This window comes from Acomys russatus, chromosome 1 (assembly GCF_903995435.1).
Source record: "Acomys russatus chromosome 1, mAcoRus1.1, whole genome shotgun sequence".
NCBI lineage: Eukaryota > Metazoa > Chordata > Mammalia > Rodentia > Muridae > Acomys > Acomys russatus.
Genome location: NC_067137.1, coordinates 19,001,415 through 19,019,661, shown reverse-complemented (window position 1 = coordinate 19,019,661; position 18,247 = coordinate 19,001,415). Strand labels below are relative to the sequence as shown.

The window sequence follows — 18,247 nt, the reverse complement described above, 5'->3', positions numbered from 1 at the left end:
TTCCAACAAATAGCAATGATTTTTTGATAGTAGAAGTGGTTTGAAATGAATCAATACAAAAGTAGTACTTTTGAAACGACATGATGACAGTTATCATTTCCTCCATGCTGGAGATTGATATGCTGTGTTACTGAGCTGGACTCCCAACCTTTCTTGTTTTAGGATGGATTAGCAACATTGCCAGCTTTTCTTCAAGCCAAAAATGGCTGTGTTTGTTATCTAGAGTGCTTTATGTTATTTTCGCTTGCAAATCAATCAGCTAAACTTTTCTTCAGTGGAAGGAAAGTATAATTAGAAAGTTTGAGACTGGCAGGAATGGTTAATTTAGCTCTGGGAGATAGAGGAAGTTGGTTTACTTAGTGAGTTCTAGGACAGTCAAGGATAAACAGACCCTATCTCAAAAAGAAAAAGAGTGGAATGGGAGAAAAATTTGAAATGTCAAGTATGCTCTTATGTTTTTGTCATTATATTTAATAGACAGTAGAAGTATTTCAAACAATGAAACTTTTCCTGAAAGCAAAACAAAACATCATGTGCTATCTTTTTTTTTTTTTTCTCTAGGCTACTTTTTAATTGGTCCATGTCACTTCCATGCAACATGGTTTTGAAGAAAGCTGTTGACAGTCTACTTTGCTCCATGTGCCATATACACCCAAATTACTTTTCCTTGCTTATGGGCTGGATGGGAATTACCCCTCCTCCAATGCAGTGTCATCACAGACTGTCCATGACTGATGATAGCAAGAAGCAAGATCTTAGTTCCTCATTGACAGATGACTCCAAAAATGCACAGGCACCTCTTTCACTAACTGAATCCCACCTGGCAACTCTTGCTTCCTCTTCCCAGTCCCCAGAAGCTATTAAACAGTTGCTAGACTCAGGGCTGCCCTCCCTTCTTGTGAGGAGTCTGGCTAGTTTTTGTTTTAGCCACATTTCCTACTCAGAAAGCATTGCTCAGTCAATAGATAATTCCCAGGACAAACTCAGGCGTCATCATGTTCCACAGCATTGTAATAAGATGCCCATCACAGCAGACCTAGTTGCTCCCATTCTTAGGTTTTTGACCGAAGTTGGCAATAGCCATATTATGAAAGATTGGCTTGGTGGTTCTGAAGTCAATCCATTGTGGACAGCACTTCTGTTTTTATTGTGTCACTCTGGGTCCACTGCTGGAGGACATAATTTAGGGGCACAGCAGAGTAGCACAAGATCAGCTTCTCATTCTTCAGCTGCTACAACAGGACTGACTACTCAGCAGCGGACAGCCATTGAGAATGCCACTGTTGCCTTCTTTCTGCAGTGTATTTCATGTCACCCTAATAACCAAAAGCTGATGGCACAGGTAAGAGACAAAGCCCATCTTAGAGTTTGTGGGTCTTAGGAATAGGAGTAAGCACTGCGTTTTTGGAATTCGGTGATGGCCATGTGATAAAAAAAGCTTAGGATGAAGTACATACATGTATCGGAATCTAAGCCACCATTGAGGTGTCAGTGTCTTTTCCATCTCCTTGAAATACACGGTAGAGAGACTGGAAATTCATGAGCATTCTAGCTACAATCTGACACTCTTCCAAAGCCCTCCCAATTACAGAACAAGCTTAAAGAATGTATTTTTGCTCTGGAACTGGATTGACTGTTAGGTTTTACCAGACTGCTTTAAGTGTTGGTTTGCCTCTCATCACACATGCATTAAAAGTAGGTTTTGGGAAAGAGGCTCTGTACATTATGGACAGTTTGTTGTAGTTAGTCTGCATGGTCAAAAAATTTACAAGCTAGAATTGTTTAGAATAAGGCTATTTGCAGGTGGTTTAGTTTGGATTGTTGCTGAGTTCTGCAGATTTGTGGCTTTTGTGAGTGTGGGCAACTTGCTTAGTATATAAATCAGGGCTAGTAATATCTGTATCAAGGACTTTTGAATACAGACATCATTGTGTATAAACACCTTAGCGTAAATCCTCTCTGAGAAAGGGGACTGTGATGAACAGGAAAAAGCTTCTTTTTCTCCTTGTAAATGGGAATTCCTTATTCCTGTCATTCTATTAATACAGGAGGGAAATCCAAAGTTTTATAAATAATAGAATGACTTTATTGAGTGGAAAAGCAAGGTACATAGCAGTTATTAGAAAAATAACTCTCTGCTTGATATGTCTAGCTAAAAGAGAATGTTTGAATCATAATCCTGAACTAAGGGCATAATTATCAATATTTAAAAGTTAAATCTGTGCATCCAGTCAAGGTGGCACACTCCTGTAATCCCAGCACTCAGGAGGCAGAGGCAGGCAGATCGTTGTGAGTTCGAGGGCAGCCTGGTCTACAAAGTGAGTTTCAGGACAGCCAGGGCTACACACAGAGGGGGGATAAAAATCAAACAAACAACCAAAAAAGTTAGATCTGTGCTTTTAGTATATTGAGTTGCTCTGTTTCTTTGACTTCTGGCCTCATTATCATCTATTTCTAATTAAGACTTGTTTTTAATGCAAAGCTACCCCACACTGATTTCCTATTTTGTAGTCCAGGATGGCCTCAAACTTACAAATTCTTACCTGCATCTTAATGCTGGTATTAAGGCATGGGCACCAAACCTGACAAAAGGCCTTAGGTTTAAGAGACTTACTTTCCTCCTCCTAAGTGCTAAGATTAAAGTTTCTTAAATTTTTAATTACTTGCTTCTCTATTCCCATATTTCAAGACTTAAGTACTTATTTGCAGACTTGGTGCATTAAAATACATTTGTTAATCCACATTCTTATTGCCTGTTTCCATTGTTGTCTCAGAGGATTACTTTTTCTATCTGGTATCCTAGGCCTAGTCCTGGCAGCTTCTAGCCTCCTTACAGTCTAACCTAGGCCTATGTTTTCAGCCTCTGAGACTTACTGCTTAATAAGCTCATCATTATTTGTTCTTAGTGAGCTCTGGGCTTACTAGTTCAACTTACCTGTTCTGGCTCAAACTCTTCTTCCAGCTGACTTATTCGGTCTGGCTTCTCTCTTGGCTCAGAATTGCTGCTTGGCATCAGACTAACTTAGCAATCTGCTCTAATCTTCTGGCTTGTTCTTTCTTCACTTGAGTTCTTTCTCTGTAACCCATCTATCTCTCTATTACTGTCCTGGTGAAACTGCCTCCTCTCTCTGAAAAACTGCCCTTTATGCAGCTTCTCTTTCCACTCTTGTGAGATTTGGGCATATCCTGTCTTGACAAATCTCTGATTCATTACCTTTTCTGCCACTCAATTTAGACATTACTTTCAAACATGGGTGTTTCCTTCTACAAACTAACTTTACCTTCCTTTGGGATGAAAGGCATGTATCACCACAGCTGGGTCTAAGATTTTCTTTACCTGATATTTGCTCTATACTAGGCTGGCCTTGAACTCAGATCTGTTTGCTTCTGTCTCCTGAATTAAAGGCATGTTTGTATTCCAGCTGGATCACACAGACCTAGAAGATCTTTGGATATGATCTCTTGCCAGAACACCATGTTCTGAATTAACATTCTTCTACAACTTCCCTCTTTCTGTTTAAGTTAAAAATTGTACACAGATTAAATTTTACAATAGAAAAATTAACAATCCCATAATCTTAACAGCCCAAATGTCCTTCTGCAGATCAGCCATTGATGTGATGATCCTCCATAATTGCAGTCTGATAATTTGATTATCTGTTCTTCAGCAACAGTGCATTTCAGCACCAAAGTTTTCCAGTCTGTATTGAAGTAATTTTTATAAAACTGTTTATTTCTCTTAGTTTCTCTCTTAACCCAGCTATCACACAAATAATTGAGACTCTTTTTTTTAATGATTTATTTATTATTATGTATACATTCTCTGCCTACATGCACAGTTGCAGGCCAGAAGAGGACATCGACACTCTTTTTAATAAAAGGCAACACAGTCTGAGCAATTTAAGTCTGTTCTTAACCCCTATGCTATTTTGCATGAATCCCATTAAAACATCCCAGTGATATGTGCATTTTGTAGCTTTCCTTGGCTCCAGCTCCTTCCCTCTGATGTTCCTTGGACCTCTACATGTATCAATGTCTTTTGTTATAAAGAGTCTCAATTATCTGTATGATAGCCGGGTAAAGAGAAACAAACACAGTTTTATAAAAATAGCTTCCAGTCTGCCAATCTGATGTACTATTTGTCCCTCTTCAGCGGGTTTGTTGAGCTGTCTCCATGCAGGGGGATCTGCGTTCTGCACCACCTGCATTGCTGTCTTTCTTCATGTCTTCCTTGAGTCTTGACTTTCATTTGAAAGCTTCTCACTCCTCTAGGCTTAGATTAGATTATACGGTGGCTAGAAGCTTCCAGGAGTGGGCCTGTGCTAGAAGAAAGAGATAGTTAGCCTCCCAGACAACAATTGAACCAGGAAAATAAGAGTTACTTTTACACTTAACTTCTTATTTATTTTTTGAAACAGTAACCTGCAAATCTTCTACTTCTGGAATTTGTTGCCTTTGTAGGTTCTCTGTGAACTGTTTCAGACAGCTCCTCAAAGGGGTAGCCTTCCAACATCTGGAAATATTTCAGGGTTTGTACGAAGACTGTTTCTACAGTTGATGCTGGAGGATGAGAAGGTGACAATGTTTCTTCAGTCGCCTTGTCCAGTGAGTAATCTGAATGGTTGCCTCCTTGTCTTTATAACTTGCATACTTTTCAGGGGAACTTGCAGTGAGTTCTGCGCTCTGTCTCTTTTTTCTCTGTCTCTATGTCTGTCTGTCTGTCTGTCTGTCTGTCTGTCTGTCTGTCTGTCTCTCTCTTTTCAAGTTTACTTTTACTTTATGTGTATGAATGTCTTACTTAAATATGTGTCTGGGTACTATATGTGTGCCTAGTGTCCAAAGAGATGAGGGAGTTAGAGGTATTGTGAACTGCCACGTAGTTGCCAGGAAGCAAACCAAGATCCTCTGTAAGTGCTCTTAACTTTGGAGCTGTGTCTCCAGCCTCATCTTCTCTTTAGTAATGTAGCAGACTAAAAGAGAACAGCTTATATTCAATGATGAGACATAAGTGTCATTTAGGATAAATTTACATATCCCCTTTATTAGAGTAACAACTATACTGTCTTTTGAATAATTTGTTTTGTTTTGCAGACACACAGAATATTTGATACACTGTACTTACTGCCAATCTAAAAAGATGATGAACAATTCCTATGCAAAACATGCCACAGATATATAAAATATACACATCACTCTTTATGCTTTTTAATTCTTCTATAGCTTTCATGTTGATTCCTGATAGTGATAGTATAAATCCTAAAACACTCACTTCTTAATAAATTTTTCCCCAGCTGTACAAAGGGAGAATTAATGCAACTAGCCACATCATCCAACACCCAATGTATGGAGCAGGCCATAAGTTTCGAACTCTTCATTTGCCAGTCTCAACAACATTATCAGATGTTCTTGATAGAGTTTCAGGTAAGTTAGATTTAAGTTTTAGTTTTTCCTTAATCCTGTTTCATGCATTTGAGCTAATGAAAAAAGATTTATTTTTATCTTATATGTATGGTTGGTTTGCCTACATACGTATATCTGGTACACATGTATGCAGTGCCTGCAGAGTCGAAAAGAGTATGTGTCATCCTATGGGACTGGAGTTAGAATCAGTTCTAAGACACTATTTGGATCTTGAGGACTGAACTTGGGTCCTCTATAAAAGCAGCAAGTACTCTTGGCCACTGGGCCATCTCTCCAGTCCCTTATAACTTTATTTTTATTCTTTCCACCCACTCAGAAGCTATTTCCAGAAAACTCTAAATTAATCTTTATAACTTGAAGAGAGACTATAATACTGATTAAGTAAGCAGTAATGATTATTACCTTTAGTCAGTAATAGTCTTAGCCTTAGCTATGATGTCAGTGATGTTTTGTGATGACAGGACAAGAGTTGAAAATGAAAACAGTCCACTGAAAACCTTTAAATTTTTCCCTACACGTAACCATCTGTAGTTGCATTAGTATATGGGTGGCAGGTTTCAAATTAATAAGTGTTTTCTGAATCTAGAGGTAAAAATCAACACATGGTCAAAAGTGAAAGTAAGATTACTCAGTTACATCATTGTTCATAATTTTTAGCAAAGCAAGCAGAGTGAACATTCTCCTGTAGGTGCTTGTAAAAATTTAACAATGTATCAAGTAAAAAGCTACTTTTTTGTTGTTTTGTTTTTTAAGATGGGGTTTCTATGTTTAAAAGAGCCCTGTCTGTTTTGGAACTCACTTTGTAGACCAGGCTAACTTTGAATTCACAGAGATCTGCCTGCTTTTGCCTCTTGAGTTCTTGGACTAAAGACATGTACTTCTAGGCCTGACTGGAAAAAACTGCTATTAGAGAGAGTTTATTGCCTCTGAGAGGTTCTAGTTGTTGAGCGGATAAAACAAAATTTTTTTTGATGAATAAGAGCTGTAATTTCTAGAGATGTGCTTGTGAGAAGTCCCTAAAACCACTTATAATTATGTATGTGTTAGATTTAAAAGTAAGCTGGCAATGTGTATATGTGTTATGGCATTAAAAAAAAAAATGGTATGTGCCTATCTGTATTCTTAAGAGGAAGATGAATGTTTTCCAGGGAACTAGTGAAAGAAAAGGTGGGAGTTGTCCATTAATCACATGAAAATCCATAGCTCACAATTAAAGACAGCTTGAAAAAACTGGGAAGATGCTTACTTCAGTAGCACATATACTAGAATTAGAATGATTCAGAGATTAGCCCTTGCACAAGGATGACACTAAACTACATGAAGTGTTCCATGTCTAAACAAAATGAAAAAATTTTGGAAGTTGTTAGCATTTGAGGGTAGTAAGTCAAACTATATAGGTGAAACTGATCACTCTTAGAAAATAAAGTAAAAGGATTTTCTTCCAAGCCAGTTACGATGGCTCATACCTGTAAAACAAGTTTCTGGAAGCTGAGGCAGGAGGATTACTAGAGCCTGGGAATTAGTTTCAGTATCAGAATGAGCTGTGTCATAGCAAGAAAAGATAGGCTGGGCATGGTGGCACATGACTTTAATCCCAGCACTCAGAAGGCAGAGGCAGGCGGACTTGCTGTGAGTTTGAGGCCAGCCTGGTCTACAAAGCAAGTCCAGGACAGCCAGGGCTACACAGAGAGAACCTGTCTCAGAAAAAAACAAAACTCCCCAAAACTAGTTTGTTCCTTGGTTTTTGTTTTTTAATTTAGAAACAGCAGCTTAGAGCCGGGCGTGGTGGCGCACGCCTTTAATCCCAGCACTCGGGAGGCAGAGGCAGGAGGATTGCTGTGAGTTCGAGGCCAGCCTGGTCTACAAAGTGAGTCCAGGATGGCCAAGGCTACACAGAGAAACCCTGTCTCGAAAAAACAAAAAAAAAAAAAAAAAAAAAAAAAAAAAAAAAAAAAAGAAACGGCAGCTTATCTAGTGAAACAATACTAACAAATGCTGTTGTTTTCCTTCTGGATGATGTAGAAAAACACTGTATTTTAGACAGTATTTTCTTACAGATACACCAAGTATTACAGCTAAACTAATTAGTGAGCAAAAAGATGATAAAGAGAAGAAGAACCATGAAGAGAAAGAAAAGGTCAAGGCGGAAAATGGATTTCAGGATAACTACAGTGTTGTTGTTGCTTCTGGTATGTTTTCTACTTTCTGTCATCTTTATTTTTCTTGGGTTTCAATATATATATATATATAGCACCTTGTATTTACAGAAAACATAATAAAACAAATGTGCTCATGGGAAATTGCACTTACATTTTAATGCTGTTTTTTCAAATCTTGTCCAGAAGTCTTCGTCTGTAGAATCACTTAATCTGTTATTGCCCAGATGTTGCTTACTATACTCCATCAGGAACTGAGCATGTATGAATAGAATATATGTTGAACTTTAATTTGATAAAGTAACCTTACCACAATGTGAATTGTACCTGAAAAGTCCATCATTAAAGTTTTTGTTTAACATCTCTCTTTAAGCACATATTAAAGCAAAAGTAGAAAGAGTTTCCTGGTTTTCATTATGTAAACTATTTAAAGATTTAAATGTTAAAAAAAAATAAGTTCCTAGTATTGGCTTTGAAAAAGAAAAATATTATCAAGGGTGACTGTTTTTTCTTTTTTGGTAGGATTATATCTTTCCCAGAATTGAGATGCTTTTAGTTCAAATGAAAAGACTCTACAAAAAAAGAAAAGAAAAGAAAAAGAAAAAAGTGAACAGAGAATGAGAGAGAATTGTGAACTTAGAATGCTTTTTAATCAGGATATTGGCATATTGTCCCTCTTTGTCATATCATATATGAAGTTTCTTAAACCTATTTTCCAAACTACTTTTGTTTTGTTTTTTTTTTGAGACAGGGTTTCTTTGTATAGCCTTGGCTGTCCTGGACTCCGTTTGTAGACCAGGCTGGCCTCAAACTCAAAGTGATCCACCTGCCTCTGCCTCCTGAGTGCTGGGATTAAAGACATGCACCACCATGCCCGGCTCTGGAATCCCTATTTTATTAAAACGTTTTAGAAGCTTTTTTTTTTTTAAGGGGGGAGGAGTTTGAGACAGGGTTTTTTTTGTATAGCCCTGTCTGTCCTGGAACTCACTCTGTAGACCAGGGTGGCCTTAAACTCAGAGATCCACCTGACTGTTTTAGAAACTTTTACTTTGGTATCTTAACTACAAAAGATAAAAAGCCTAACCAATTATTATCTTTAAGGGCTGAAATCGCAGTCTAAACGTGCTGTGTCAGCTACACCACCGCGTCCACCGTCCAGGAGGGGAAGAGCAGTTCCTGATAAAATAGGAAGTACTTCCTCAAGTGCAGACACTGCAAACAAAATCATCACTGTCCCAGTGTTTCATCTGTATCACAGACTCTTGGCAGGTAACATTCACATTGAGTAAGCATCAGGGCAAATTCTGAGACTTAAAACTGCATAAATCATGTGTTTAATCTGTTGTTTTTCATGAAATAAATGAGGTACTAAGAATTTTTCCACATAGTTCCTTTTAGGTAGAATTAAGTGCACAAAGACATTTAAAATGTCTGTTCTAATGTCATAGTTTTTTTGTTTTTTGGGTTTTTTTTTCTCCCTACTTTTTGTTTGTTTGAGACAGGATTTCTCTGTGTAGCCTTGGCTGTTCTGGATTCCCTTTGTAGACCAGGCTGACCTAAAACAGAGATCCTGCTGCCTCTGCCTTCTGAGTGCCGGGGGTTGCACGTGCGTGCCGCCGTGCCTAGCTCTTTTTTTCCTGCTTTTATATTTTCTCTACCTGTGCTGTGTGCGTAGACGATAAGATGAAGACGTCGCATCAGGTAAGTTTTATAGGTATAGTTCTACTTTAGGGTTTCGAGATAGAGCATTGGCAAGTAGCATATTCTAGTGCTTTTCATCTGATAATGTAATATTTATTTTTGTCCTCTGTCTTAGTCTTTATTGCTAACTAATGCTGAATAATAGCCTTTCTTAACTTCATATCCTCAGTTTATAGCAAAGGTCAAGAAACTATGACTGGTTTGTTACTTAGTGTGTCCCTTTGTGAATAAAATTTTATTATAATACGTTTGTCATGTATTATCCTTAGCTGGAGGTAGTAATTGCAGTCACGTGGGCCCCATATTGTAGAAAATTTGTTACCTAAGCCCCTTTCGAAAATATTTGCAAATGTTATATTTTAGAATATCTGCTATTTCATTTGTTTGACCTTCCCCTGGGTATTCTCTATAGTATGTTGGAAACAATTTGACTTTATAGTCTTTCCCATGGATAATTTTAAACTGTTTTGATAATTAGGTATATTTATCAAACTTTTGTCTGTCTCTAGTTTATTAAAAATAATATCTTAATTAAGAAAATCATGTCAAGTAAAAACGTTTCCCTCTTCAACTTTATTTTAACTTATTTATGTCATTTTTTAGGTCAGCCATTGCCAGCAGAAATGACACTTGCCCAGCTTTTAACTCTCCTCTATGACCGAAAACTTCCTCAAGGTTACCGTTCAATAGATCTTACTGTTAAATTGGGATCAAAAGTCATTACAGATCCAAGTTTATCAAAAACAGATTCTTTTAAAAGACTACACCCTGAAAAAGGTATGTACATGACACTCCTTTAAAATTTGCAGTCTAGTGGTGATAAGATGGCTCAGTCAGTAGTACCCGCTGTCCAAGCAGTGAGATCCAAGTCTGATCTTCATTCACATAATAAAGCTGAATGTGATGGCTCCTGCTTGTAATCCTCCTGGTGCTGAGAGGGGGAGACAGGACCGGCCCTAACGTCCACTAGCCAGCTCACCTACTGTACTTGGTTGAGCTCCAGGTGTTTGTTTGTTTGTTTGTTCTTTCATACACATTTATCTTCTTATACATGCACAAAACCAACTACACACAGCAGAAAGAACCATGTGACAATCATGAGTTCTCTAATGTTACATTCATAGTCTTTTGGCTAATTGTATTTATCAAACTTGAAGTAAACATCTTTCCTGTCTGGTTGGGTCTATATTTCTGAATGAAATTCAATATCTATCACATCTCATCTCGATTAACTTAAATCCTTTATCTTGATCTAAAAAGATCGTATTCCCTAACCAACTAAATTTGATTGTAAAACTAAACTATCAGGTCTTCAGCACCCCTCAGAGAGTTGAGAAGGAATAAAACTTAAATTCCTGAGTGAACCAGCAGTGCAGGCTAGTAGCTTCCAAAATGAACAAATAGACTGAGACAGTTTACTGCCTGAACAGTCACCCAAGACTATAATGTTGGAGCCTCATCTTTAGCCTTCTGGCCCAATGTCTTTGCCAGACTTGTTCGCACGGCAGGAAGTATTGAGGACTTGCTTACCCTGTCTTGGCAGAGTTCGGCCATCGACTCTGCCTGTGTCTAAGCTGCCTATTTTTAGGCAGAATTCTCTCTGTGACAGGAATGAGAACATTTTGCCCAGTGGCTGGTTTGTCACATTTGAAGCCGTCTCCATCAGGAGGTTCTCATCATCTTCTTTGAGGTTGGCTGGGTGTTGCCAGGAGTTAACTTGCCTTGTTATCAAAGAAACATTAGGATAATAAAAACATCTTTAAATGGCATATTTTGCGTTTCTCTGTGTGTCATATTCTCTGAGGCTTTTGAAGACCTTATTAACTATTTTACCTCATATATCTGTAGAGTCATATCTATCTGTTAGACCTAGGATATATATTCTTGTGCTAGAACCTGACAAGTATTGGACATGCCCATGTTTTATATCAATATACTAAATTCTATATCAATGACGTACACATAACCTTCACTATGAGTAACAATTAAGGCCTTGAGTTCAGGAGTAGGTTCAATCATCTAGCTTTTGTTCTAGCCTCCCTCTATATTTCTATATCTCCCTTTCCTTCTTTTCAGCTCCTATCTCCTTACCTAGGGATGAAAGCTAAAGGAAAAGATAGACATCCCTGAGCTCAGCTTTGTTTTTTCTCTGTATAAGACCAATAGTAACTATAACCACCTCCCAATGAAAATAAGCATTTGTAGACCAAGTGAGCAAACAGAAACCTACCTGACCCCCCCCCCCCCCTTAGAGGGAATGGGATGTTGTTCTCTTAAGGTTTCTTCAGGCTGAATTGGAGCTAATAATACCTTAGAAGGGGCCCCAGAAATTGAGGAAAATGGTTAAGCAAGCCAGGATTGCATTTGTGGTCCAAACTGGATCAGAAGCTTTCTACACTGCTGTCCAAATCTGATGGGTAACAGCAACAGAGGCATCTGGGGCTAGAGCAAGGAGGATGCAGGATGTCAGTGTCCAGCATGCTGAGAGGAATGAGTCCTGTCAGGTCTGATCCAGCATCAGTGTCCGGTTCTTTTTTCCTGAAAACATAATTTCTTACAAGCATTATATAGTTCTAACATTATAATTGTATAAGGTGTCCGGATGCACAGAACAATTAAGGCTAGTTCTCTGCTCATTGTATGAGCCGATGTCAAGTGTCTGCAAATCTTCCTTCATGCTGTACTAAGAATGGCCTCTATTAATAAGCCAAAGAGAATCTGTGGCCAACACAAAGCCTCTTTATGCATTTACAGATCTCCAAGTTTTAAAGAGAAATCCTATCCTCAAAAAAAGTAAGGTCAATGAATGGCATTTAAGAATGGCAACCTAGGCTGACCTCTCCTAATAATCGTTTGCATGCTACCCCTCTTCCCCATCACATACGTACCCTTACAGAGCAAACAGCTTACTAGTCTGTTTGGTCAAAGGTGGTATTTTTGCTGTTATGAAGATAATGACTCAATTTAAAATTGACCAGTTATTTTCAAATATCAACTTAATGGTACTTTCTTTGACTTATTTGTAAATATTGAAAATCAAGCATTTTATTTGGAAACTGTTTGTTCATCTTAGATTATCACTTTAGATTGGTAGATATTTCCTTTATGACAATTTTAAAAGAATTATTATAATCAAGTTATAATCTCGATTTGTAATTTACAGATCATTTGTGTTGAACTGCTTTCAAAGCTCATAGATTTTCCTCCATACCTAAAGAGTATCATGCGTTTTATCCTGTTTTACTTGCATAGTCTATTAAATATCTTTATATGTATATGCTTTAAATATGTTACTTCTTTATAGATGAGATGGGAAAAATATATACTAGCTTATTGAGTGTGCTTATTCTATTTTTTTTTTTTTACCACCTACATGCTGGATAAGTAATTTATTTCATGGTGTGAACATTTGAACACACTAAACTTTGTATTTTTCTCATGATTAAAGTTTAGTTTTTAGTTATGGGCTATTTGTATTCTTTAGTAGATCTTAGTATATTTTCTTTCATCAAATTTTCAGCAGGATTATTTGTAACAGTCTTTATTGTGTTGCATAAATTTTCTTTAACTTTTATTTTTTAAAATTTTATATGTATAATTGTTTTGCCTACCTATGTATATGTACCATGTGTGTGCCTAGTACAGCTACAGGTGGCAGTAGCCTATCATGAGTGTTCTGGGAATGGGACTCAGGTCCTCCTCAAGAGCAGCAAGTACCCTTAATCCCTGAATCACCTCAAGCCTTCTCTTTCCCTCCATCTGTCCCTCCCTCCCCTTTCTTTCTTTTGTTCTTTATTGTGCCTTTTTTAAAATGTATTTTATTGTATTTGCGTTCTAGTATCTCATTCTCCCTTCTCCACCCTAATCCCTTCTAATACCCTAACACTGGGTAGGAGGAAAAGAAGATTAGGAGGGAGAGGGGGCTTATGCAATCGTTAGCTACTTCCTGCTGGTTAGGGTCATTGGCTTCCTTGCAGCAAGTCCAATCTTCTTTTCAGGATATCCAACTTCTTCTGTCAAACTGCATCAGTGGTAACTAAGAGCAGCAGGCAGGGAGACCAGCACTCTTTCTCTGGGACCCCTGTCTCTCTCTCTTTGCTCTGGCATTTATTCTCTTTCCAGAGTCCTCAGAATTAAACTATCTGCAGCTAGCAAAGACCACATGAGGCAAATAGTTTGCTGCCTGAACAATATGAATTAGCCCCATATCCCACACCTCAGATTAAAACAAAAACACGTGGGCTGGAGAAATGGCTCAGAGGTTAAGAACAGTGTTCTTCCAGAAGTTCTGATTTCAATTCCCAGCACCCACACAGTGGCTTACAACCATCTATAATGAGATCTGGTATGCAGGTTACACGCAGGCATAGCACTGTATACATAATATATAAATCTTTTTTAAAAAAATCTAGGATCAAATAAAGCCTATTCATTAAAAAAAATGTTTATATAATATAACGAGTTTTTAAAGACACCTAAGCTTCCACAACTATCCTTTCTTACTTTTACAAACTCTCGGTATTGAACGTACTAGCTTATTTGATGAACGTACTGGCCTTTTTGTTTGTTTGTTTACCTCATAAAAAATTTAAAGGTAAATTAACATTGTATAATTTTCAGTTTTTAGTAAGAGAAGTTATTGTCATCATTTACTTTTCCTAGTTGGATTGGGTATAACTTACATGCATTTGTGCTAGGAATCTTTTTGGAGGTCTTTTATAAAACAGTACATCTTAGAACTATGGTTCTTAGAACTTAGAGCTAAAGGAAAGTATTCTTTAGTTTCAGTGTACTTAAGAATCACCCACAAAACCAAGGTAAAATGTAGGTCTGTTTTCATTTAGAGGACCTTGCTCTAAATGACATGCTCCCCAGGGAATGCTCAGGCTGTTTGTTGATCTGTGAGCCATGCTTTGAGGAAGGCAGTATCAGAAGCCATTTAAAGTCATCGAGTTTAATGACTTTGATACACAGGTTCTTTAGTTCTTTAATGCAGTAAAACCTAAATACTTATGGCATTTGTACTTTTTTGTTGTTATTTTCCTTCAAAAATTAATTTGTGTGTGTACCACAACATTCATGTGGCAATCAGGACAACTTTTTAGGGCCAAGTCTCCTTCCACTGTGAATTCCTGGGGTTAAACTTAGGTTAGGCTTACACAGCAAGTACTTCTTTACCCACTGAGCACCTCACTACTCCTGCTCCTTCTTTTTATACATGTTTTTATACATGAAAGCATATTGTGCACGTATATAGGCTATTTTTTACATGCTGAGTTTTTGTGTAATTTATTATATAGAGCATGGAGACTTAATTGGCAGCTGTCCAGAAGATGAGGCTCTTACTCCGAGTGATGAGTGCATGGATGGAGTGTTGGATGAATCTTTGCTGGAAACCTGTCCCATTCAGTCGCCATTACAAGTTTTTGCAGGAATGGGTGGACTGGCTCTTATTGCAGAGAGACTGCCCATGCTCTATCCAGAAGTGATTCAGCAGGTAAGCTAAGCCCCTTACCATGGTTTATCATGCCATACTTAAAGTCTCTGCTCTTTAAGATGGTTGCATTAACCAAAGGAATATTCTTGGCCTTATGATCTTTGATTACTAGATATGTCACAGATTGGCTTATATAGAATTTAGAATGTATGAGGATCATCTGGGAATAAAGAACCTCATTAAGCATTAGGAAGGTTGAGAAATAATTCTAGGGTCTATATCTAAAATGTATGTTGTATTGCACTGTCTTATCTCTGTAGTCAACTTATAATAGTTTTTTTTCTTATAGCTATGATGTCTTAAAGGGCTAAGAATAGATGTTTTGTCAATATGGAAACTTACATATACATACATATGTATACATGAGTTTCTTAGGTTTATTTGTAGATTATGCCTGGAATGAGGACTCTCCCTAACAGTAATTGTATCTCCACTATAAGAAATTTTGGCTTCGTGAAATTCAGAGTCATGACCAAGAAATGTACTGAAAAGCTTAAAATGTCATGTTGTACTAGAAAATGGTGGGAAATTCTCAAAGAGTGATGCAAACAATGTTAAAAGGATGCAGAAGACTGCTTTAAGGGGATCTCATTATCAAATCTGATTGCATTGTTATCAAAATAAATAGTCTATAGTAGAATAAAATTAGAATGCAAAGTGATACTACATGAGTTGGTAGGAAGAAAGGATATTTTCCTAAAATTTAAGCACTAGACAATATTGAAAGAATGACAAGAATTAGGGGGAAACACCGGTAGCTATGGTTTCAAGGAAGTGAAGTTTCTATTGTTTTGTTTTTTTAACTTATACTTTTTTGAGATTATAATGTATTACATCATTTCCCTTTTCCTTTTTCTTCCTCCAAGCCCTCTCATGTACCCCTTCTTGCTCTCATGGCCTTTTTTCATTCACTGTTATTACATACATATGTGAATATATGTATATATTCCTAAATATATAAATATAATTTGCTTTGTCTATAGAATGTTCCTTGTTGCCTGTTTTTAGGGCTGACCATTTAGTGTTGGATGATCATTTGGTGTGCTTTTCCCTGGGGAAGACTATTTCTCCTACTCTTAGTATTCCTTAGTTGCCCTTGGTTATTTGTGTAGGGCTGATGCCTCATGTACCCTCGCCTGTTCCTCTGGCTTTAACAGTCTTTCTTCCCATTCTTCCACAGTATTTCCTGTGCCTTAGGTCTGAGAGTGTTTTCTAGATGTATCCATTGGGATTGGGATTCACACTCTGCATTTTGATAGACTGTTTTCTGTAATGGTCTGCATCTGTTGCATAGAGAAGTTTCTTGGTGAACTTTTTAAAATGCTAATGTGGAGGTTGGAGAGATTGTTCAGTCATCATAAGGTCTTACTGCTCTTTAGAGAAGTTGAGTACTTCAGTATGAGGTGGCTCATAAACTGTCTCTGCCTCTAGCTCCTAGGGACATGACATATTCTTCGGGCCTCGAAGGGTTTCCATACGTACAGCATGGACTCACACAGACAGTCACACATATAAATAAAATTTTAAAAAGGGTCTCATATGATGATATGCTTTTAATTCCAGCTCTCTGGAAGTAGAGGTAGGTGGGTCTGTTGAGTTCTAGGCCAGCCAGAGCTACATATAAAAATAAAGAAACAAATCAATTAACAAAATGAAATGCTAAATGAAATACTAGTACAAGTGAGTGAATTAGTTTGGTGAAGTACAAGTGGTTTACATGTTTTTTTGAAGAATCTGTCTGTAGTGATTTCACTAGTTATAAATATGAAATACAGTTCTAACGTAGATGCACTTGATGGATACTGCTGTACTCACGCTGACATATCCTTCTTGGTATTTGTTACCTCATTTTTAAAACATAAGGAATTTTGTTGAACTCTTTTGTTTGATCCCAATATCGAAACATGGAAATAGCTAAACACTTCACTTTTTCTTCAGGTGAGTGCTCCAGTGGTGGCATCTACCACTCAAGAAAAACCAAAGGATAGTGACCAGTTTGAATGGGTGACTATAGAACAATCAGGTGAACTAGTTTATGAAGCTCCAGAAACCATCGCAGCTGAGCCTCCACCTGTTAAGTCAGCAGTGCAAGCCACTTCTCCCATACCTGCCCATTCTTTGGCTGCTTTTGGATTATTTCTTCGTCTTCCGGGCTATGCTGAAGTGCTTCTGAAAGAGAGAAAACATGCCCAGTGCCTTCTTCGATTGGTATTGGGAGTTACAGATGATGGAGAAGGCAGTAAGTGATTAGAGTTACTACTTAAATTTATCAACACACACACATATAGGTTGGATAAATTTGTCCATATTATTTTCTTTTCTTATTTGTCTTTATATTAAAGCTGTTTACATGATTTGTCATTAGTGTTGAGCTTTTCAGGATTAAACATTAATAAATTTCATATTAAGTTTATAAATTCCATGCTGAATACTCACAGACCCACTAAGTGACATTGGAATAATGTAATCAGGAAATAGGACTGTCTTCTAGCCACTGTAGTAGGAAGTATGAGAACATACTGACTCTTGACAAATAGGAGGAAGATTTGAGCTGAGTGTTATTGGAGCCTTGGAGGTATGAGGCTGTTTCTTCACAGATGTGTAAGTGTGAAGCTATATAGTGGTTTTGGTGGTGTTCTGAAGGATAGGCAAATTAAGTTTGGGGTGGGAATTTCAGAATTGAAGAGTTGAAAGCAGTATTTGGAGACTCAATATATGAGAAGGGAGGAGCTACCACAGTAAAATCTATATGAAAGGCACTTTTTGAAAGTTGTGATGGTGACACATGCATGTAATCCCAGAGCTCAAGAGTTTAGTGGCTGTAGAGTCAGTATTTCAGAGCTGCTTTTGACTATGTACTGAGTTCACTGACAGCCTGCACTACATGAGAGTCTGTGTGAAGCAGCAATGAAAATGCCTCCTTTAAGAAAAGTTGTTAGCTAGGCATGGTGGTGCACGCACGTAACCCCAGCACTAATGAAGGCAGAGGCAGTCAGATGGCTGTGAGTTCAAGTCCAGCCTGGTCTAAAAAGCAAGTCCAGGACAGCCAAGGCTTCCTCTTCTTCTTCTTCTTTTTTTTTTTTTTTTTTTTTTTTTTTTTTTTTTTTCTTTTTTTTTTTTTTTTTTTTTTTCTTTTTGAAACAGGGTTTCTCTGTGTAGCCCTGGCTGCCCTGGAACTTGCTCTGTAGACAAGGCTGTCCTCAAGCTCAAAGAGATCCACCTTCCTCTGCCTGCCAAGTGTTGGGATTAAAGGCATTAGCCAGCAGTTACTTTCTGATGGTTGTAAGAAATTTCTTCTTCTTGGCACACACTTTTAATCCCAGCATTGGGTAGGGAGAGGTAGAGATAGTCAGCTCTTTGTGAGTTGGAGGCCAGCAAGGCTATATAGAGAACTCTGTCTTTTAAAAATAAAAAAGAATTAGATTTACTTTCACATTCTAGCTAATAATATTTTGTCAGTGATAGCTATTAC

General features: G+C 37.6%; 1 protein-coding gene and 1 pseudogene across 2 annotated transcripts in view; both read left to right on the top strand.

The window, feature by feature from the left end:
* Birc6 (baculoviral IAP repeat containing 6) overlaps positions 1–18,247 on the top strand; it is a 182,177-nt gene that overhangs the window by 121,324 nt on the left and 42,606 nt on the right. For both annotated transcript variants that reach the window (XM_051168400.1, XM_051168481.1), the window contains exons 54-61: positions 562–1,342; positions 4,462–4,605; positions 5,292–5,421; positions 7,479–7,610; positions 8,679–8,846; positions 9,882–10,055; positions 14,579–14,775; positions 16,714–17,014. In XM_051168400.1, the coding sequence (XP_051024357.1) occupies positions 562–1,342; positions 4,462–4,605; positions 5,292–5,421; positions 7,479–7,610; positions 8,679–8,846; positions 9,882–10,055; positions 14,579–14,775; positions 16,714–17,014 (2,027 nt within the window). The remainder of the gene's footprint in view (positions 1–561; positions 1,343–4,461; positions 4,606–5,291; positions 5,422–7,478; positions 7,611–8,678; positions 8,847–9,881; positions 10,056–14,578; positions 14,776–16,713; positions 17,015–18,247) is intronic.
* Positions 6,660–6,758, top strand: LOC127197003 (uncharacterized; annotated as a pseudogene).